This window comes from Argentina silus (genome assembly GCF_951799395.1).
Source record: "Argentina silus genome assembly, chromosome: 16".
In the NCBI taxonomy this organism is placed as follows: domain Eukaryota; kingdom Metazoa; phylum Chordata; class Actinopteri; order Argentiniformes; family Argentinidae; genus Argentina; species Argentina silus.
The window spans coordinates 288772-310157 of record NC_139670.1 but is presented as its reverse complement, the minus strand read 5'-3'; the positions used below and the strand labels follow the sequence as shown (position 1 = coordinate 310157).

The 21386-nt window shown below is 53.7% G+C and overlaps 5 protein-coding genes across 5 annotated transcripts in view; 2 read left to right on the top strand and 3 right to left on the bottom strand.

Annotated features, from left to right (window-relative positions):
- Positions 1 to 249: 249 nt before the first annotated feature.
- LOC310817115 (uncharacterized protein) lies at positions 250 to 6306 on the bottom strand. The gene is made up of 7 exons (XM_083687549.1): positions 5775 to 6306; positions 4405 to 5444; positions 4099 to 4322; positions 3166 to 3321; positions 2308 to 2495; positions 2155 to 2184; positions 250 to 2043 (listed from the first exon to the last, which is right to left on the bottom strand). Exons 1-7 carry the CDS (start codon positions 5959 to 5961, stop codon positions 944 to 946), a joined length of 2925 nt encoding a protein of 974 aa, XP_083543675.1. The 5' UTR covers positions 5962 to 6306; the 3' UTR covers positions 250 to 943.
- Positions 6307 to 7193: 887 nt separating this feature from the next.
- Positions 7194 to 9601, bottom strand: LOC310816925 (uncharacterized protein). The gene is made up of 3 exons (XM_083687279.1): positions 9445 to 9601; positions 8848 to 9084; positions 7194 to 8671 (listed from the first exon to the last, which is right to left on the bottom strand). Exons 2-3 carry the CDS (start codon positions 9032 to 9034, stop codon positions 7563 to 7565), a joined length of 1296 nt encoding a protein of 431 aa, XP_083543405.1. The 5' UTR covers positions 9035 to 9084; positions 9445 to 9601; the 3' UTR covers positions 7194 to 7562.
- A 535-nt stretch (positions 9602 to 10136) lies between these two features.
- pkmyt1 (protein kinase, membrane associated tyrosine/threonine 1) lies at positions 10137 to 16229 on the bottom strand. Its single transcript, XM_083687352.1, has 8 exons — positions 16157 to 16229; positions 14163 to 14620; positions 13476 to 13719; positions 12828 to 13164; positions 12606 to 12712; positions 12308 to 12480; positions 11165 to 11373; positions 10137 to 10618 (listed from the first exon to the last, which is right to left on the bottom strand). The coding sequence occupies exons 2-8, from the start codon at positions 14538 to 14540 to the stop codon at positions 10276 to 10278; spliced, it is 1791 nt and encodes a 596-aa protein (XP_083543478.1). The 5' UTR covers positions 14541 to 14620; positions 16157 to 16229; the 3' UTR covers positions 10137 to 10275.
- A 55-nt stretch (positions 16230 to 16284) lies between these two features.
- Positions 16285 to 18851, top strand: LOC310817466 (elongin-B-like). The gene is made up of 4 exons (XM_083688078.1): positions 16285 to 16374; positions 17686 to 17820; positions 18174 to 18282; positions 18455 to 18851. Exons 1-4 carry the CDS (start codon positions 16372 to 16374, stop codon positions 18565 to 18567), a joined length of 360 nt encoding a protein of 119 aa, XP_083544204.1. The 5' UTR covers positions 16285 to 16371; the 3' UTR covers positions 18568 to 18851.
- Positions 18852 to 20194: 1343 nt separating this feature from the next.
- The window catches only part of LOC310816930 (transforming growth factor beta-1-induced transcript 1 protein-like), a 10302-nt gene continuing 9110 nt past the window's right edge, over positions 20195 to 21386 (top strand). The window contains exon 1 of the mRNA XM_083687287.1: positions 20195 to 20425. Coding sequence (XP_083543413.1) covers positions 20413 to 20425 — 13 coding nt within the window. The 5' untranslated portion in view covers positions 20195 to 20412. The remainder of the gene's footprint in view (positions 20426 to 21386) is intronic.

Sequence of the window (21386 nt, the reverse complement as noted above, 5' to 3'; positions counted from 1 at the left end):
GTCTAGTCCCTCTAGTCTAGCCCCTCTAGTCTAGCCCCTCTAGTCTAGTCCCTCTAGCCCCTCTAGTCTAGTCCCTCTAGTCTAGCCCCTCTAGTCTAGCCCCTCTAGTCTAGTCCCTCTAGCCCCTCTAGTCTAGTCCCTCTAGTCTAGCCCCTGTCACCTGCAGCCTGTCCAGGTGGATCTGTGTTCAGCTCCTCTTCCCTCCCCTCAGACTCAGAGCCTCCAGCTGACATCATCAGTAGAAAACACAACTCTTCATTTATCTTTATTATTCCGCATATTTTCTAAAAAACAAAACAACCGTGTATAATTCGTAATTGATTTATAGACGATACTTTGTTTCGGATTATTTATTAGTGGCAATTCCTGAAAGTGTTGCCTCACCCACAACAACCAGTGAAACCTCTAGGAATGATTATTTATTATCAGGAGTCTAATCAAATATTATATTATAAATATTATATCTATTCAAATACACACAGAACCACTAGTGGGTCCACTATGGAACGGCCCTGTTAAGGTGTAACACATGTAAATAAACCACCTGGATGGAGAAAGTGTCAGATTCTGGTTTCCAGAGGAACAGTCTCTCAGACTCTGGTTTCCATAGAAACAGTCTCTCAGACTCTGGTTTCCATAGAAACAGTCTCTCAGACTCTGGTTTCCATAGGAACAGTCTCTCAGACTCTGGTTTCCATAGGAACAGTCTCTCAGCAAAAACACAACAGGTCAGATAGCATCTCTTTATTCAGCAGGAACTCTGTGATGTCATCATCACACAGCCTCCACGTCCTGTATGTGTACACGTGATTGGTTGAGTCTCTCCTGGTCTCTCTCTCTGCTGGTCTACTTAGTCTGCTGGTCTCTCCTGGTCTCTCTCTCTGCTGGTCTACTTAGTCTGCTGGTCTCTGCTGGTCTACAGAGTTTGCTGGTCTCTGCTTGTCTACAGAGTCTGCTGGTCTCTCCAGGCCTGTTGCAGCTGTAGACTCTCTCCTATGTGGATCTTCTGGTGTCGTTTCAGGTTCTCTCCCCGGCTGAAGCTCTTCCCACACTGGCCGCAGTAGTAGGGCTTCTCCCCGGTGTGGACCCTCTTGTGCTTCTTCAGGTCCCCTGCCTGGCTGAAACAGCGCCCACACTGCAGGCAGCGGTAGGGCTTCTCCCCCGTGTGGCAGCGCTGGTGGATCCTCAGGTTCCCCAGGCGGGTGAAGCTCTTCCCACAGACAAAGCAGACGTGGGGCTCCCCCCCCTCCTCGTCCCCCCGGTACAGTGGACGGTGGAGCCTCCGCCCCTCCAGAGCGCTTCGGCTGTTCTTCCCAAAGCCAAACCGCTTCCCCCCTCCCCCTCCTCCACTGTGATTGGACGGGACCAGGACCAACCCGTACGCTGCTCCAGGGCTGAGTGGAGGCCTCCTATTGGCCGGTTCGCAGCGGGAGGAGTTGCAGCTCAGGTCCACGCAGTCGAAGGTCTCCGCGTCGGCCAGACGTTGCTCCGACGTTCTGGAACAGTCCAACGTTCTGGAACAGTCCGACGTTCTGGAACAGTCCGACGTTCTGGAACAGTCCGTGGGCTCCGGTTCCGTCTTGACCACTGTCAGGTTCATGGCAAGCTGCGTGTTGCTAGGAGACGAAGGGCCGTTGGATGATGTCACAGTTGTCATGGCGTCGGCGTTGACGTTGACGTCTGGTTTGACAGAGTAAGGCGTGTGGAGGAGAGGCGTGGCCTCTTCAGTGTGCTGTGACATCATCAGTCCCCCAGATTGCTCTCTGCTACGCTCTCCTGGCGTGAGCATGAAGCTGGCGTCCGTGTCTGGGTAGTCCAGATCCAGGCCCAGCTCCAGGCCCAGCTCCAGGCCCAGCTCCAGGCCCAGCCCCAGGCCTGCCTGCTCCTCCGGCCCCAGCTGCAGGCTCTGCTCCTGGGGGACACCCGGCTGGTCCTCAGCCTGTTGGAGCTCTGGGTCCTCCTGCTTCAGTCTGCTGTTCCAGTTCTTCTCCCCGGCACCCCTCCCTCCGTTGGCCGGATAAGGAGATGGGGACGGTTTAACTGCTGGAAAACAAAAGAACAAAGGTTGTGATGAGATCAACAAGAGTCACAAGCAGTCATAAATGATAGATGAGCCTCCCAGCCCCCCAGCCTCCCTGGGCCACTAACCCTCACCTGAGTTCTCTCTCAGCTGGTCCTGCAGTTCTACCAGAAACAAACATCACAATTAGAGCCATCTTTTTTGTTTCAGATGCTTTTGAAACAAACCAAACTTTATCGACCCACAGACGGGCCAACAGACGACATGTAGCAGGAGTCGATGCTGACCTGAGGAGTCTCTCATCTGGTCCTGCAGCTCCAGCAGCCTCCTCCTCAGACTGTGGTTCTCTCTCTGGGTCCTGGAGGTTTTCTCCTGGTACTCTGACACCGTCTCTCTCACCACGTCCAGAACCTCCTGCACCGCCGCCGACAGCAGCCGGGCCACGCGCACGTTCAGACGCTCCAGCTTCGACATGCTGGAATCAACCAATCAACACCAGGCCTCACAGTCCTGCCCTAGGTAGTCCTATAGCCCAGTCCTAGGTACTCCTATAGCCCAGTCCTAGGTACTCCTATAGCCCAGCCCTAGGTAGTCCTATAGCCCAGTTCTAGGTACTCCTATAGCCCAGTCCTAGGTACTCCTATAGCCCAGCCCTAATGGGTGATATAAAGCCCATCTCAGCTCTTTGGCCTAGTAGACAGCTACACACACACACACACACACAGCAATAGGCATGCAGACACAGCTACAGACACGGTTACAGACTCAGCTACAGACTCAGCTACAGACACGGTTACAGACACAGCTACAGACACGGTTACAGACTCAGCTACAGACACGGTTACAGACACAGTTACAGACTCAGCTAAGACACATAAACAGCTCAGGGTTGACAGGCAGTGTAGAGTAGTTCTCCTCTCACATTAGACTCAGTATTCACCTCCTGACAACATCCAGGACAGTCAGAGTCTCCGGTCCCCCGGTCCTTACCTCGGTCCCCCGGTCCCCCGGTCCTCCGGTCCCCCGGTCCTTACCTCGGTCCCCCGGTCCTCCGGTCCCCCGGTCCTTACCTCGGTCCCCCGGTCCTCCGGTCCCCCGGTCCGCTCCGCTCCGGTCCCCCGGTCCTCCGGTCCTCCGGTCCTTACCTCGGTCCCCCGGTCCGGTCCTCCGCTCCGCAGCGAGCCAACAACAACCTCCCCAGAGGCGCCAGACAGCTTGATGCTAGCGTTAGCCTCGTACTTTTCGAAGTAAATAAAAATAATAGAGATGTTACTGTCAAAGCCAAAGTGTTAAATGAGAACCTGCTCGGTTTAATCTCTCAATTCATGTTGATGTGACAGAAATCAACCCCACACAGGCTGCCTGACCCGGACGGACATACCAGCCACTTCCGGGACATGAGAATGGCTTTTCAAAATAAAAGTCCTTAAACGTTTTAAGATTTAACACGTCACCTCAAAACACCAACAACACATCTGATAGAAGAAACACACGTTGAATATGACAAATCAAATTTGCAGTTATTCAATCATATTTAATTCAAAGAATTTGTCAATGTAAATATGAAACCAACCGACCATGAATCAGAGTATGGCAATGACTTCACTTCATATCGAGAATCTGTCGGTCAGTTTGCCTTCAGAAACACAATCAATACTCATGTATGCAATATGCAATGCATTGATTGAATTTGTCTTAAAACAGATACTTATCCACTTCTACCGCGTTATTCTATCAACCAATGGTACATTCACAGGTAAAACACTGTGCTGATGATGTCACAGTATCAATAACCTGGACCTAGTGAGACTAACCTGGATGTTCTAGTTCAATAAACCAGTCAGTGCAGCGAGGCATGGTTCAGTGGGACTGGATTAGTTCAGAAAAGGAAACCTTCAGTGGCGATGTGATCAGGTTGTGGTTTAGAGGTTGAGCACAAACACAACTGTTGTTCAAATAAATAACAGTACATTATTTAACAGTAAATAATAAAGAACACTTCTGCACTTCACTGAATGTCTGACTCAACACAGTCAGGTCTACTGTAGCTGGTGTCAGAGTCAAACCATCAGTCATACGTGTCCCTGGTGTGTCCCTGGTGTGTCCCTGGCGTGTCCCTGGTGTGTCCCTGGTGTGTCCCTGGCGTGTCCCTGGTGTGTCGTGGCGTGTCCCTGGCGTGTCCCTGGCGTGTCCCTGGTGTGTCCCTGGCGTGTCCCTGGCGTGTCCCTGGTGTGTCGTGGCGTGTCCCTGGTGTGTCCCTGGCGTGTCCCTGGCGTGTCCCTGGTGTGTCCCTGGCGTGTCCCTGGCGTGTCCCTGGCGTGTCCCTGGTGTGTCCCTGGCGTGTCCCTGGTGTGTCCCTGGCGTGTCCCTGGCGTGTGTGGTCAGCTGAGGTGTCTGACCATGTGGATCCTCTGGTGTTTCTTCAGATGGGAGGACTGGCTGAAGGTCTTCCCACACTGCAGGCAGCCGTAGGGCCTCTCCCCGGTGTGGACCCTCTTGTGCTTCTGCAGGTTCCCAGCGTGGCTGAACCTGCGTCCGCAGTGCAGGCAGCGGTAGGGCTTCTCCCCCGTGTGGCAGCGCTGGTGGATCCTCAGGTTCCCCAGACGGCTGAAGCTCTTCCCGCACAGGATGCAGACGTGGCTCTCCTCCCTCCGATCCTGGTCCCCCCTCCACCCGGCCCGGCCCGGCCCATCGGGGACCAGCTCCGGGTGACACTCGAAGGGGAACGTGTCCACGAAGGAGTTGAGGCCATCAGCGTCGATGTAATGGACCCTGCCCTGGGGGCCGGGGGGCTCCTGCTGCAGCTCTGGGTCCTCTGGGTGCTGGTGGGGGTCCTGGGAGGGGCTGCTGTCTGAGTCTTCATACTCGTATAGCTGGTTGTGACTCTGGGCGGGGGGGAACAGATGCTGTCTCTGGGCAGGGGGCGCAGGGGGCTCTGGGGGGGCGGGGGGGGGACAGCACTCCAGCAGCTCAGGCTCAGTCTTGATGCCTCCCAAGGCCCAGTCTGGGAGGGGGGGGGAGATGGCGTGGTGGGGGGGCAGCAGGCCGGAGGCGTGTCCTGACTCCATGTTGTCAGGTAGGGGGCGTGTCATGTGGTCAGATAGGGGGCGTGTCATGTCATCAGGTAGGGGGCGTGTCTTGTCATCAGGTAGGGGGCGTGTCAGATACACGGTCAGTGCTGCGTCCGTCTCCTGTGACGACCTGCCAGGAAGCTCTCCGCCTCGCTCGGCTAACGTTGACGTGACGCTACACTCTGTCTCCGTGGCAACCGTGAGGTCCAGCTCTTCATCCCTCCTCCTCCTCCTCAGCACTCTCTGGGTCACGGCCGGTTTGGACTCGTCCCGGCTGGGCTCTGGGTCCTGCAGCTCCAGAACAACCTCCTCCTGCTTAGTTGGAGCCCCGGTGGCAGCAGAAGGCTGCTCTGCTGCAGAGACACGGAGGAACACACACAAGTCTGCTTCAAAAACTGTTGTCAGACACTGGATAGAAACACACAGTACCAGGATTAGAGCCATCGTTCTGTTGCAGATGCTTTTTTTAAACAAAACCAACTTTAATGGAAAATCACACTATAAAACCACCTTATGTTCTTGTTCTTGTTTTTATTATCTTTAATGACATTTTATTGTTGATTGATGTTGAAAAGCTGCTCTGCCCCAAGCATTTCATTGCATGGTGTACTATCCCATATAACAATAAATAAACTGAAACTTGAACTCCAGACAGACGACATGTAGCAGGAGTCGATGCTGACCTGAGGAGTCTCTCATCTGGTCCTGCAGCTCCAGCAGCCTCCTCCTCAGACTGTGGTTCTCTCTCTGGGTCCTGGAGGTTTTCTCCTGGTACTCTGACACCGTCTCTCTCACCACGTCCAGAACCTCCTGCACCGCCGCCGACAGCAGCCGGGCCACGCGCACGTTCAGACGCTCCAGCTTCGACATGCTGGAATCAACCAATCAACACCAGGCCTCACAGTCCTGCCCTAGGTAGTCCTATAGCCCAGTCCTAGGTACTCCTATAGCCCAGTCCTAGGTACTCCTATAGCCCAGTCCTAGGTAGTCCTATAGCCCAGTCCTAGGTACTCCTATAGCCCAGCCCTAGGTAGTCCTATAGCCCAGTCCTAGGTACTCCTATAGCCCAGTCCTAGGTACTCCTATAGCCCAGTCCTAGGTAGTCCTATAGCCCAGTCCTAGGTACTCCTATAGCCCAGCCCTAGGTAGTCCTATAGCCCAGTCCTAGGTACTCCTATAGCCCAGTCCTAGGTACTCCTATAGCCCAGTCCTAGGTAGTTGTATCTCCCAGTCCTAGGTACTCCTATAGCCCAGTCCTAGGTAGTCCTATAGCCCAGTCCTAGGTACTCCTATAGCCCAGTCCTAGGTACTCCTATAGCCCAGCCCTAGGTACTCCTATAGCCCAGTCCTAGGTACTCCTATAGCCCAGTCCTAGGTACTCCTATAGCCCAGCCCTAGGTACTCCTATAGCCCAGTCCTAGGTACTCCTATAGCCCAGTCCTAGGTACTCCTATAGCCCAGTCCTAGGTACTCCTATAGCCCAGTTCTAGGTAGTCCTATAGCCCAGTCCTAGGTAGTTGTATCTCCCAGTCCTAGGTAGTCCTATAGCCCAGCACGTTCAGACGCTCCAGCTTCGACATGGTCGACGGTAAACCCGTGGTCGTGACGACCGGAGAAGGTTGTGTTCAAACAGCGACCAGGCGACAACCAGAGTCACATGACAGAGTGGTCAGACTCAGAGGCCGTCAGGAGGCTGATATTAGGACATTAGAGTGTCGTCACCATCCGTCGGTAATGTCACAGTTGGCTCCGGTGACTTTGATCAAACTAAGCGGTGAGAATGAGGCGTTTTAACGTCTGCGGGGAAAACAGACCGGAGTGTTTTGATGCTTCGTGGTCACTTCCGCCCTCTGACGTTATGGGGCGATGCGCAGAGAGGGCGCGTCACTTCCGTCGCGTCGCTGATCTCCAGACCATCAGGACGCGGCTAACGCGGCGGTCACGTGGCTGGGGGTTAGTTGGTGTCACCGGGATTAACTTCCGATGTTTCACTTCCTGTCTGTTGAGTAATGATGACGTTTCAGACCCGGAAACTCTGAAGGCGCCGCTGCAGGTTCCGGAATATTTATTATTTACCTCAAACCCCAGCAGGTCAATCAATATGTTTAACTTGAATGTACATTTTATTTTAGAGATGTAAATAATATGAATACATTTATTTGAGAAATTCACAGCCTGTCCAAACCTATATTTGTTTATAAAAGGACTCACTGAGCCTTCAGGGCAAGTGATGAAAAAAGCCAAACAGTCTGAATGAATGAATGAATGAACAAGTGATTCACATCATAATGAATCATTAAAACCACAGCGTCCGTTACACCAGTGAGGTGAAGTAGTGGTAAACTAGATGTCAAACCTGCAGTTTTCCAGTTTAATGTTCACATTAGAAAACACATACAACAATAATTGCGAGTGAGTTAGTTTTTCAGCTAATAAACTGACCCCATATGAGTGGACTGGTGCTCCAGCTATTAAACTGAGCCCAGATGTGTGAGCTGGTGTTTCTTAAAGTTACTGGAGTGGCTGAATCGTTTCCCACACAGCGTGCAGCCGTAGGGCCTCTCCCCTGTGTGGTAGCGCTGGTGGATCTTCAGGTATCCTGACTGGCTGAAGCGTTTCCCACAGACGGAGCAGCAGTAGGGCTTCTCCCCGGTGTGAACCCTCTTGTGCTTCTTGAAGTCTCCGGCATGGCTGAAGCAACGTCCGCAGAGCGGGCAGGAGTACCGCTTCTCTCTGCCCAGGTGTCTCTGGAGGACCCTCAGCCCCGCCCCCCCGCCCAGCGACTTCCTGTACGACAGGACGTTACTCTGCTCCTCGTATCCGTGGCAACCCTTGTTGTGACTCCTCCCTTCTAGTGTTGCCCCGGCGATGTTGCTTCCTGTTTCAGGTGGTTCCGTCCCCGAGCCATTGTGGGCGGGGCCGAAATACAACAGGTTGTAGGAGGAGCCTGCGTCGGCCGAGAGACACGGTTGGTTGAGGTGGTGGCTGTGGGCGTGGCTAGAACCTGCAGCGTCATAGAAGTGCTCTGTCACTGAGAAGGTAGAAAACTCCTCCTCCTCCTCCGTCTTAATCTGCTCCACGGAGAGGAGAGGCCGGCCGGGGGGAGGGGAGCCGTGGGGGGAGGCTGGGTGGGCGGAGTTAGTATGGTTAGAGGCTGGGTGGGCGGAGTTAGCATGGTTAGAGGATGGGTGGGCGGAGTTAGTATGGTTAAAGCCTGGGTGGGCGGAGTTAGTATGGTTAAAGCCTGGGTGGGTGGAGTTAGAGGCTGGGTGGGTGGAGCTGAAAGGATCTGATGGTGACTCTGACAGCGATGCTACATCAGCGTCATGTTTTGTCTCTGTTAGAAGATCTGTCTCTCTGCTCTGATTGGTCCTTAGACCCCCTGACCCCTGACCCCTGGCTCCCCCCCTGGTTGGAGGAGAGGTGAAGGTCAGGACTCCGCCCCCACCGTCATGTGACCCCGAGCAGAGGAGCGCTGTGAGCTCTGATTGGAGCTCAGCCTCCTCCTCACCCCGACAGAACGCTGCTTCCTGTTTACACCCCTGCTCGGCTCCTCCCCTTCCTGCCACTGGGACCGCCCCTGTCAACAAATACATGGATGTTAAACACTCTCAGCAGTAGAATGAAACTAAATAAACTCAAATAAACTTACATGAAGAAGCTAATGGTGTTCAGGCCCAAGCATTGTATACTTGTATCCCAGGTAATGAGAAATCAACTTTGATTTGATAAGACTCCATCTGACTGTTCACCCACCTGAGGAGTCTCTCATCTGGTCCTGCAGCTCCAGCAGCCTCCTCCTCAGACTGTGGTTCTCTCTCTGGGTCCTGGAGGTTTTCTCCTGGTACTCTGACACCGTCTCTCTCACCACGTCCAGAACCTCCTGCACCGCCGCCGACAGCAGCCGGGCCACGCGCACGTTCAGACGCTCCAGCTTCGACATGCTCTTGATTGACAGTTCCCTTAGCAACAGAGAACGGCTCCCAAATGTCTCTGCAGTTTAATCACACTAGATTAGTTATTCTATCTCTCTCTCTCTCTCTCTGCAGGAGTGTTTAATCACACTAGATTAGTTATTCTATCTCTCTCTATCTCTCTCTCTCTGCAGGAGTGTTTAATCACACTAGATTAGTTATTCTATCTCTCTCTCTCTCTCTGCAGGAGTGTTTAATCACACTAGATTAGTTATTCTATCTCTCTCTATCTCTCTCTCTCTCTCTGCAGGAGTGTTTAATCACACTAGATTAGTTATTCTCTCTGTCCGCACAGATCACGCAGGTGAGGCTGATAAACGTATTATATTTCCCGGTAGTTCTTCAGCAACAGACTGAATGTTTCTGACGAGTTTCTGACCTCCGCAGCTCCACTTCTACTCCTCCAGCGGCTCCACACGGTGTCGGAGTGATACCAGGACCGTTAGCCCACCCTGATGGTGCCGTCGCCCCCGGGGGTCTGCCTGGTCCTGCCTGTTAGACAGACACACGGCGGCGCGGCGGGGAACCTCCGTCCATCGCTGCTCTGACAACCTGACCACATCAGGGGAAGAATTAATGAAAACACAGCGATCTTCTTCCTGCTTTATTCTTGAGCGCATTGCAAATGCTTTACCGCCACCTACTGGACAAGAAGTGTAGGGTGGACGTGGACACACACACACACACGCACACGCACACTTCCAGTACCTCACTTTATTTAACTTAATGGAGATGAAGTTCAGACAGGAAGTACACTCAGATCAACTGTAATGTTGTTTTGTTGCCGTGACAACAGCAGATTGTCTTTTCAAACACATGAACCCACAGGAAGTCCAGACAGAATCTACTATTTGACTTTTGTTTACAAGTAAAAAACAAAAGGAAGTTATCATACGATACTCTGCTCTAAAACGGCACATTTAGACAAAACAAACATCATTCTGTTCAAAGCAGGCGTTTCAATCATAGAACTAACTAAATACACAGCATTTCATTCCTGTAGTCCTCTGTGTTACCAGGGTAACCTTGTCATTCCACACATACACAACTATCTACAGGCTGGTTGCCAGAGTTACAGGCTGGTAGTCAGGGTTACAGGCTGGTCATCAGGGCTGGTTGCCAGGGTAACAGGCTGGTGGTCAGTGCTGGTTGCCAGGGTTACAGGCTGGTTGTCAGGGCTGGTTTCAGGGTTGCAGGCTGGTAGTCAGGGTTACAGCGTCTCGTCAAACAAGCTGAGGAGGTTCTTGGGTTCGAAGCCGGGCCGGGGGACGGGCTCAGACCGGACCGGTCGCTGGGAGGAGGGTGTGTGTGTGTGAGCGGACAGCTGGCTGTGTGTGTGTGTGTCTATGGGAGTGTGTGGTGGGAGTGTGTGGTGGGAGCCATTGGCGTAAATGCTGGAGGGTGTGTGTGTGAGGCAGTGACCAGAGTGTGTAGGTGTGTGTGTGAGGCAGTGACCAGAGTGTGTAGGTGTGTGTGTGAGGAAGTGCTGGGTGTGTGTTGGAGAGTTGGGGAGGGGGGTAGAAGTGCTTCCCACTGATAGGCGGGACTTGACTCTGTAGAAACGGAGAGATGGAGAGATGGAGAGATGGAGAGGAGGAGAGGAGAGAAGGAGAGGAGGAGAGGAGAGATGGAGAGGAGGAGAGGAGATGGAGAGGAGGAGAGGAGGAAAGGAGAGAAGGAGAGGAGGAGAGGAGAGATGGAGAGGAGGAGAGGAGAGGAGAGGAGAGATGGAGAGGAGGAGAGGAGAGATGGAGAGGAGAGATGGAGAGGAGGAGAGGAGAGGAGAGGAGAGGAGAGATGGAGAGGAGGAGAGGAGAGATGGAGAGGAGAGAAGGTAAAACAACTTTAAAAGAACATTGATTCTAATGGAGGCAGAAACTCTGGAGCAACAAGCTGATGAGACATCACTGGACAACCAAGACAAGGTTACCAGTGTGGTCAGGTTGTGGTCAGGTTAGGGTTACCTGTGAGGTCAGATTAGGTTACCTGTGTGGTCAGGTTAGGGTTACCTGTGTGGTCAGGTTAGGTTACCTGTGAGGTCAGATTAGGTTACCTGTGTGGTCAGGTTAGGGTTACCTGTGTGGTCAGGTTAGGGTTACCTGTGAGAGAAGGTGGGGGAGAGGTCCAGAGCGTCAGGCAGAAACACAGCGTCGTCCTCTGGGCTGTCTGAGAGGGTGTGGAGGGTGTGGAGGGGGCTGGGGGGCAGCGTCAGGTCCCAGCTCTCCCTGGGGGGGGTGGCCGGGGCAGGGGGGGTCCGGCTAGGCAGGGGGAGGGACAAGAGGAGACCCCTGCCCCACGACACCACAGACTGACAGACACACACACACACACACACACACACACAGACAGTGAGACAGACAGACAGACAGAGAGGAGATACAGTTACTGTTAACTAGCTGAAGAAGCTTGGTCAGGGACTGGAGGTGAATCCAGCTGCATCCTCAACTAGGGTGGGTGGTAGAGGGTTGAATATGGTGACATTGTCTGTTATTGAGCCCCGGACCATCAGCACCGGAGCCCCACAAGGCTGTGTGCTCTCTCCTCTACTCTTCTCCCTCTACACCAACAGCTGCACCTCTAGCCACCCTTCTGTCAAACTCCTGAAGTTCGCGGATGACACAACCCTCATTGGATTAATCTCCCCATCCTGGTCACCACCTCTTCCAGAGACTTCCATCCGGTAAAAGGTTCCGGTCAATCAAGACTAAAACCTCGAGCCACCTGAACAGTTTCTTCCCCATGGCAGTGGGGCTCACAACCAAGCCCCCTGCCTCTCACTGACTCTGGGACTTCCACCCCACCCTGTCACACACACAATGCACTGACAGTGTCATTTATAATTATTTAAAAGGATTCTAATTTATAGTGACATGCCCCATAACCACTCCACAGCCTCTAGCCCCATAACCACTCCACAGCCTCTAGCCTCATTGCCACACCCTACAAGATGCATTGTTCTGCTGCTCTTTTTTGTAAATTTGTTATTGCTATTTTGTTAATATTTTGCTATTTTGTAAATTTCTTGTCAATATTTGCTATTTGTGTCCATGCACCAACCTCACCAAGTCAATTTCCTCTATCTGCAAATATACTACAAATAAAAGAATTCTGATTCTGATTCTTGACAGTCTGTCAGTGTTTAAAACCACATATGTGCAGAACTACAAGTGAAGTGTCCCGCATTCTGCAAGGTGTGTCGGCCCAGGTGCCTGTGTGTGTGTGTGTGTGTGTGTGTGTCTGACCTGCCAGACAGACAGCAGGGAGAGGAGGGTCTCGTGCAGTAGAAGGCGGAGCCAGCGTGCCCGGCGGCGTTGGCAGACAGAGGGCAGCGCCAGCAGCTGGCACACCGAGGCTCTGGAGGACGGCTCTGGACACAGCATCATCCTCAACACACACTGCAGCTCCACCGACAGGCCTGGGGGGGCGCACACACACACACACACACACACACGTCAGAGTCAGACACGACACACACACACACCCAGAGCAGGAATGTGGATGTGAAGAGCAGGCAGTGTGGCTCGGCTAGGTGTGTGCTACCGTTGGTGAACTGGGAGGGCAGGAAGCCTCGTCTGAGTTGCTGCCAGCCTTCTCCTCCCTGAGGAAGCTCCATGTTACAGGCCAGCTCCAGGATGGACACGCCCAGACTGACACACACACACACACACACACACAGGGTTAAACTTCATCTTTAGTTTTTTATGAAATGTCATAAAAAAGACATATATTGTCGTCGTCGTCATCCCCCCCCCCCCCCCTCACCTGAACACGTCAGCAGCAGTTCCGTACTCCCCCCTCAGCAGTTCGGGGGCCATGTATCTGGGGTCCCCCTCCTGGATGTCCTCCTTCTCCCTCCCCGGCCCCCCGCCCCCCCCGCCTTCCTCCCCTGCCCGCCCACCCCCACCCCCACCCCCACCCCCTCCGCCCCCCTCCCCTCCAGACAGCTGCAGCAGCAGGCCAAAGTCTCCCAGTTTGAGGCGTCCGGAGGCCGTGAGGAAGACGTTGGCAGGCTTCAGGTCCAGGTGGGCGTAGCCGCGGGTGTGGAGGTGCTGCAGGGCAGACAGCAGGTCACACAGGTACGTCCAGGCCGACGCCTCGTCTGCAGGAGGAGAGGAGAGGAGAGGAGAGGAGAGGAGAGGAGAGGACTCCATCAGCACTGACACTCTCACAGTCACAGGACATCAACAACACTACCTGTTAAATCAGTCACATCTACTACATATGGGCCTCACGGTGCAGCAGACTGACCTGGGCCTCACGGTGCAGCAGACTGACCTGGGCCTCACGGTGCAGCAGACTAACCTGGGCCTCATGGTGCAGCAGACTGACCTGGGCCTCACAGTGCAGCAGACTAACCTGGGCCTCATGGTGCAGCAGACTGACCTGGGCCTCACAGTGCAGCAGACTAACCTGGGCCTGGGGACGGAGGCTGGGCCTCAGCGTGCAGCAGCAGACTGGTGCAGCAGAGCTCAGTCTGGATGTAGAGGCGCGCCCCCTCCTCCCAGGCCGCCACGAAGCCCAGGATGTGGGGGTGTCGGCCCAGGCGCTCGTGGTTCCAGGCCTCCCGCACGCTCCGCTTCCTCTCGCCGGCGCCACGGAAACGCTGGACGGACCGCTTCACAGCATAGTGACGCCCGTCCTGGAGGCTCAGGACCTGCACACACACACAGGGATCTGTTCTACTGGTCTGGGATCTGTTCCCTAGATACAGATATCACAGTACAGAGGACACAGCTTCTTTCAGCACATGTGTGTCACTTTACCAAAGGTTTCAAACCCTCTCTTTACCCTCACTTTAACCCTCTCTTTAACCCTCTCTTTAACCCTCTCTTTAACCCTCTCTTTACCCTCACTTTAACCCTCTCTTTAACCCTTTCTTTACCCTCACTTTAACCCTCACTTTAACCCTCTCTTTAACCCTCTCTTTACCCTCACTTTAACCCTCACTTTAACCCTCTCTTTAACCCTCTCTTTACACATGAACTAATAACTAAGGCAGATTTCAACATTCTTCTATTCAACTGTGAGGCTAGCTACTAGAGTGAGTGAGTGTGTGTGTGTGTGTGTGTGTGTGTGTGTGTGTGTGTGTGTGTTCACCTTGTAGACCTCTCCGAAGGAGCCCCTCCCCAGCAGGCCCAGGTTGGTGAAACACTGGCTGAAGAAGGAACGCTGTCTGCTGGGGTCGTACAGAGCCGCCGGGGGGGGGGCCTGGAGGAGGGAGGAGGAGAGGGCTGTCCAGGGGGAGGGGAGCCGCTGGGGAAACACCCGACTCAAGGGGGGGCACCCCTTGGATGGGGGGCGCGGGGGCAGAGAGTGGGAGAGGAGGGCGGGGGGAGAGAGGGAGGAGGTGGAGGAGGAGGAGGAGGAGAAAGGGAGACGGCGCTTCTTGAGGGAGAAGGACTGTTCAGCCTGGGAGAAGTGGGCCGGGACGGGGAGGGGCGGCGTCGCCAGTTTGGTTTCCAGGGATACAGACATGACGTGGTGATGGATGAACCAATCAGGGAGGTAGGAACCAGCAGGAGGTGCTGTGGGAGGAGCAGCCCGTTGATGGGTGTCTGTAAAGTACAGCGGCAGACATTAGTGGGAAGTTGAATGTCACATTTCTAGCTGATAAGCTGATTGGCAGAACAGCTAAACCAGTTCGGCAACATTCTTCTTGAATATAATATAAAGACAGACTGATAACCTAATCAAACCAAATCAAACTTTATTTGTCATATACACAGAATACAGCCTAGACGGTGGAATGAAATGCTCTGGTCAAGCTAGCTCCTCAACAGAGCAACAATTAACTCCTAATAATCATAAGATGAGGTAGAGGGAGCAGCTGAGGGGAGATGAAGAGCCTTTCCTCTGCAGGTAAACCAGACAGGTGTGTGTCCCTCCCTCAGGCAGAGGCCAGTCAACAGACACACCTTCACCGTCTGTTACTGTGTCAACAGACACACCTTCACCGTCTGTTACTGTGTCAACAGACACACCTTCACCGCCTGTTACTGTGTCAACAGACACACCTTCACCGTCTGTTACTGTGTCAACAGACACACCTTCACCGCCTGTTACTGTTGGCACACAGCTGTCAGGAAACCTTGCCCTTGTTTTCGTCAACACCATGTCTCGAAAATAACAGTCTGACAAACTCTCCCCCAGGAACAACTAACTCTCCCCCAGGAACAACTAACTCTCCCCCCAGGAGAACATCTCTCCCCCCAGGAGAACATCTCTCCCCCAGGAGAACATCTCTCCCCCCAGGAGAACATCTCTCCCCCAGGAGAACATCTCTCCCCCAGGAGAACATCTCTTCCCCAGGAGAACATCTCTCCCCCCAGGAGAACATCTCTTCCCCAGGAGAACATCTCTCCCCCAGGAGAACATCTCTCCCCCCAGGAGAACATCTCTTCCCCAGGAGAACATCTCTCCCCCAGGAGAACATCTCTTCCCCAGGAGAACATCTCTCCCCCCAGGAGAACATCTCTTCCCCAGGAGAACATCTCTCCCCCAGGAGAACATCTCTCCCCCCAGGAGAACATCTCTTCCCCAGGAGAACATCTCTCCCCCCGGGGAACATCTCTCCCCCAGGAGAACATCTCTCCCCCCAGGAGAACATCTCTCCCCCAGGAGAACATCTCTCCCCCCGGGGAACATCTCTCCCCCAGGAGAACATCTCTCCCCCCAGGAGAACATCTCTCCCCCCGGGGAACATCTCTCCCCCAGGAGAACATCTCTCCCCCTGGAGAACATCTCTCCCCCCGGGGAACATCTCTCCCCCAGGAGAACATCTCTCCCCCCAGGAGAACATCTCTCCCCCAGGAGAACATCTCTCCCCCAGGAGAACATCTCTCCCCCCGGGGAACATCTCTCCCCCAGGAGAACATCTCTCCCCCCAGGAGAACATCTCTCCCCCCGGGGAACATCTCTCCCCCAGGAGAACATCTCTCCCCCAGGAGAACGGCTGTCCAGGATTCTACAGACAGCAGAAACAAAACAAAACAAACCCCAGCTAGCTAGCTAGCATAACAGCTGCTTTAGCCGCCTAATTCTCGCCATTCAAACCGTGACAGTTTGGACGGGTCTTCCTCCCGGGTAGTTACCGGCTTTGAGAGCAGCACCGCGCCGGTAAGGTGTGTTGGTTGGTGGTGGTGTCGGTGAGGACCGGACGGGGCTGCTCGCTCTGCCTCGCGCCAAAACGGAGCGTCGCGTGTCGGTCCTGCAGACGTCACCGAGCGACGGCGACGTCATCAGCGCGCAGCGGCGACGGCGGCGAGGCTAACGGCTAACGGCTAACGAACACGAACACCGGGCTGACATGGTGAGTTGTAAACCCGGTTCCTCTCCGGGCTGAACGAGTGAACGGAGCGTAGATAAGAAGAGGTAGTTTCGGTAACTGTCACCGGTCTGAGGCCGTCAGACCGTCCGTTAGCCAGGCAGATAACAGCCGGGAGGAGCTAGCTGCTAGCCGCTAGCCGCTGCTGGAGGTAACGTCAGTAGGTGTTGTTGTGCTGAGGGAGGAAGCTAGCAGCTAGCCAGAGGAAACACGGTTTGTTGCTGTGTGTTTAAAGCCTCTGTTCACCTGTTCACCTGTCATCCCCTGTAGCTAGCCTGTCATCCCCTGTAGCTAGCCTGTCATCCCTGTAGCTAGCCTGTCATCCCCTGTAGCTAGCCTGTCATCCCCTGTAGCTAGCCTGTCATCCCTGTAGCTAGCCTGTCATCCCCTGTAGCTAGCCTGTCATCCCCTGTAGCTAGCCTGTCATCCCCTGTAGCTAGCCTGTCATCCCCTGTAGCTACCCTGTCATCCCTGTAGCTAGCCTGTCATCCCCTGTAGCTAGCCTGTCATCCCCTGTAGCTAGCCTGTCATCCCCTGTAGCTAGCCTGTCATCCCTGTAGCTAGCCTGTCATCCCTGTAGCTAGCCTGTCATCCCCTGTAGCTAGCCTGTCATCCCCTGTAGCTAGCCTGTCATCCCTGTAGCTAGCCTGTCATCCCTGTAGCTAGCCTGTCATCCCCTGTAGCTAGCCTGTCATCCCCTGTAGCTAGCCTGTCATCCCTGTAGCTAGCCTGTCATCCCCTGTAGCTAGCCTGTCATCCCCTGTAGCTACCCTGTCATCCCTGTAGCTAGCCTGTCATCCCCTGTAGCTAGCCTGTCATCCCCTGTAGCTAGCCTGTCATCCCCTGTAGCTAGCCTGTCATCCCCTGTAGCTAGCCTGTCATCCCCTGTAGCTAGCCTGTCATCCCCTGTAGCTAGCCTGTCATCCCTGTAGCTAGCCTGTCATCCCCTGTAGCTAGCCTGTCATCCCCTGTAGCTAGCCTGTCATCCCCTGTAGCTAGCCACATCTACAGTCAGTCACATGACATCACAGACATACGGGAAGGTATACCACAGACAGACAGACAGGCAGCAGACAAGCAGACAGACAGCAAGCAGACAGACAAGCAGACAGACAGAAAGACGACAGACAGATAAGCAGACAGACAGCAGACAGGCAGACAGACAGCCGACCAAGGCTGCACTGGCAGTGAGAAGTGGATTAAGCAGCTAATAGCCACAGTGACACTACCTTAGTTAATAAATATGATATCTAACCTCCCCCTCTTCCCCCCCCCCCCGTCTCTTTCCCCTCTCAGGACGTGTTCTTGATGATCCGACGTCAGAAGACGACCATCTTCACGGACGCCAAGGAGTCGACCACCGTGTACGAGCTGAAGAGGATCGTGGAGGGCATCTTGAAGAGGGCGCCAGAGGAGCAGAGACTGTTCAAGGTACCTGCTGGTGTCCCACCTGGCTGGGGGACTGGGCTGGGATTGGTCGGTTTATGAGGTAGAGGAGGAGGATTGGTCGGTTGAATTACCTGCCGTTCCATTTTGCCTCTGTACCTTATTGAAGTTGTTTGTGAGATCTTTGTTGAAAAAAGCGTTAAGATTCTCTCAGAGGCTGAAAGCAGAGTGGTTCTGTGACCTGTGTTGTTAGACATGATCTTCGACTCTCTCTGGTATCTCCCTGTCTAACAACGTCCAGTAACATCTGTGTGTGTGTGTGTGTGTGTGTGTGTGTGTGTGTGTGTGTGTGTGTGTGTGTGTGTGTGTGTGTGTGCTCCCTGCCTGACCCCGTCCAGGACGACCAGCCCCTGGAGGACAGTAAGACGCTGGGTGACTGTGGCTTCACCAACCAGACGGCCAGACCTCAGGCCCCCGGCACCGTGGGACTGGCCTTCCGCATCGCCGGTGAGGCGTGTGTGTGTGTGTGCTCACTCCTGCCTCTCTCTCTCTGCCTGTGTCTAGTCATGTTAATAGAATTGTATCAGTGTTGTCATCGCGAGACTAGAAGACCAATCTTTTGAAGAAAATTACTGAAAAAGTGATTGAGTGTTTCTTCCTCTCTCCTCTCCTCCTCTAGATGACCTGTTTGAGTCGCTGCAGGTGGAGTTGTTCTCCAGCCCTCCAGAGTTGCCAGACGTGATGAAGCCCCAAGACTCCAGCAGCACCGGCAACGAGCAGGCCGCGCAATGATGAGGAGAGGAGAGGAGAGGAGAGGAGAGGAGAGGAGAGGAGAGGAGAGGAGAGGAGAGCAGAGCAGAGCAGAGCAGAGCAGAGGAGAGGAGAGGAGAGGAGAGGAGAGCAGAGCAGAGATGGAGGCTGTGTTTGAGGCGGTGGGAGAGGGTACCACACCTGGCAGATCCATCTTCCCTTCACCAGGCCAACTCTCCTCACCCCCCACCTGACCCCCACCTGACCCCCACCTGACCCCCCCCCCCCTTGTCCCTCCCTCTGGTCACAGACACCATCCCTGCTCCCCCCCCCCCCCCCCCCCCCCCCCCTCGTCCCTCCCTCTGGTCACAGACACCATCCTGCTCGCCCCCCCCCCCCCCCCTCGTCCCTCCCTCTGGTCACAGACACCATCCTGTCCTGTTTAGTCACATTGGGAATGACTCAGTCTTTGACACACAAGTGTCAGGCTTAAATACTCTGTTGGATGAATGACAGGCAGGCTAAGTATTGGTTTTGAAAGTGAGAGAGAGAGAGAGAGAGAGAGAGAGAGAGAGAGAGAGAGAGAGAGAGAGAGAGAGTTAGTGTTACTGTTACTATTATTCTTATAATAATGAGGTGGTGTTTGTGTTTAACATCCCTCCACCATCCCTCCAACACAGACTGGCTTCAGTTCTCCCCTCTGTCCCAACAGTTCTCCCCTCTGTCCCAACAGTTGTCCCCTCTGTCAGACGGAGACACTGCTGTTCAATATCGTCTGACTCTGTTCTGTCATCACGTCATCATCACTCCTCCTGCTCTGAGCTGAGTCCTTCTGCACTGAGGCCACGACTCTTCGATGGGTGGTGGGTTGGAGGGTTAGTTGGTTGGTTGGTTGGAGGGTTGGTTGGTTGGTTGGTTGAGGACACGAGTCAATGAGGTATTTTAAGCAGACAGACGGCCAGACGAGTGTGGCAGCGTTGGACTCTGGGGACGTAACATCCACATCCTCCATCTCCTGTCATCAAAAACATGTGTGACATCACAGCCCCCCCCCCCCAACACACACAGGCCGTCTGGAACTGGAGCTGAATAAAACATTTGTTTTCTTTTGTACACGTTGCGTCTTGTGTATTCTTGAGAGTGTGTGTGTGTGTGTGTGTGTGTGTGTGTGTGTGTGTGTGTGTGTGTGTGTGTGTGTGTGTGTGTGTGTGTGTGTGTGTGTGTGTGTGTTTCCTGGTGATGGAGGTTTGGCCCTAGATGGTGAAGGCCAGGGAGACCAGCAGGATGGACTGCCCTGCTCAGAGCTCCTGGTCTGGGCAGGGTTGGAGGGTCTCCTCTCCTCTCCTCTTCTCTCTTCTCTCCCTGTGAATGAAGTTTGACATGTGGTTAGAAGTGTGTCTATATTAGATTAGAGGTGTTTATGCTGGAGGGAGGGAGGGAGGGAGGGAGGGAGGAGAGACCAGTAAGGTAGCAGTAGTAGTTTGGCGCGCGCCGCAAAGCCCCGATCTTCTATCCCAAATATGGACTAGGAATGCATGAGGTGACGTCATGCGCGGGGGACGTCATGCGCGGGGGGGGGGGGGGGACCGTAACCGCAGTAATTCAACTACGCCTCTCCCGGTCTGGGCTCGGGCTGCTGGGGCATACAGGAAGAGAGAGTCGGGACGCCCTTCTCCTTCATCCTCGCTCTGTTGGCGGATAACGGAATCCCAAAAAAAGTTATTCGGGGCCGCGGGAGACAATAACGCTCCGTTACCGAGAGAGGCTGCCGCCGCCACGGAGGACTGAGGACCCGGTTCGACCGAATAAAACCTCCACCACACGCTCATGCTGTTTATAGTCCTGTTCTCTCACATCAAGAGGAAAAAGCGCCTGTGAGACCGTATCATGGATGATCTGGGTATGTATTACAAAATGTCCTTCTCAAACATAAAGATGTGTTCCTTTATCCGAGGCGGAGGGAGGAGGGATCAAGCCAGAGGGAAAGTAACTGTTTTATTTTCTTGGAATATCTACCTGGATAAATACCTCGGCGTTGGAAAATGAAGGAAAGGAAATGGAAATCAAAACGTAATCTAAAAGTTGTATATGATTCTGAATAAGATAATGAAGCGTATGAGATCACACATGATCTGGTGGATCCATCGACTTTAAAAACATCTTTAACACCATTTACATTATCAGACCACTTTCTATCTAGATGATGTTTGTTGATAATCGCGGTGTCAACTGGTGATTTTTCCTGTTTCTGGGGGGAGGAGGAGGATGTGTGTGTGTGTGTGTGTGTGTGTGTGTTGGGGGTGGTATTATCTTCCATGCTGGTTAAAGATCTAACTAATGTTAAACTACAGCAGGCCTTCCGAAATGATAATCGAATCAATCTCTTCTATTGTTCTTACTGTATGAGAGACAGAGAGAGGGAGAGAGAGAGAGAGAGAGAGAGAGTGAGAGGGAGAGAAAGGGAGAGAGAGAGAGAGACAGAGAGAGAGAGAGAGAGAGAGAGAGAGAGGGAGAGAGAGGGAGAGACAGAGAGAGAGAGAGGGAGAGTGAGAGGGAGAGAAAGGGAGAGAGAGAGAGAGAGAGACAGAGAGAGAGAGAGAGAGAGAGAGAGGGAGAGAGAGGGAGAGACAGAGAGAGAGAGAGGGAGAGAGAGAGAGAGAGGGAGAGAAAGGGAGAGAGACAGAGAGAGAGAGACAGAGAGAGGGAGAGAGAGAGAGAGACAGAGAGAGAGAGAGACAGAGAGAGAGAGGGAGAGAGAGAGAGAGAGAGAGGAGAGAGAGAGGGAGAGAGAGAGAGAGACAGAGAGAGAGAGAGACAGAGAGAGAGGGAGAGAGAGAGAGAGAGACAGAGAGAGAGAGAGA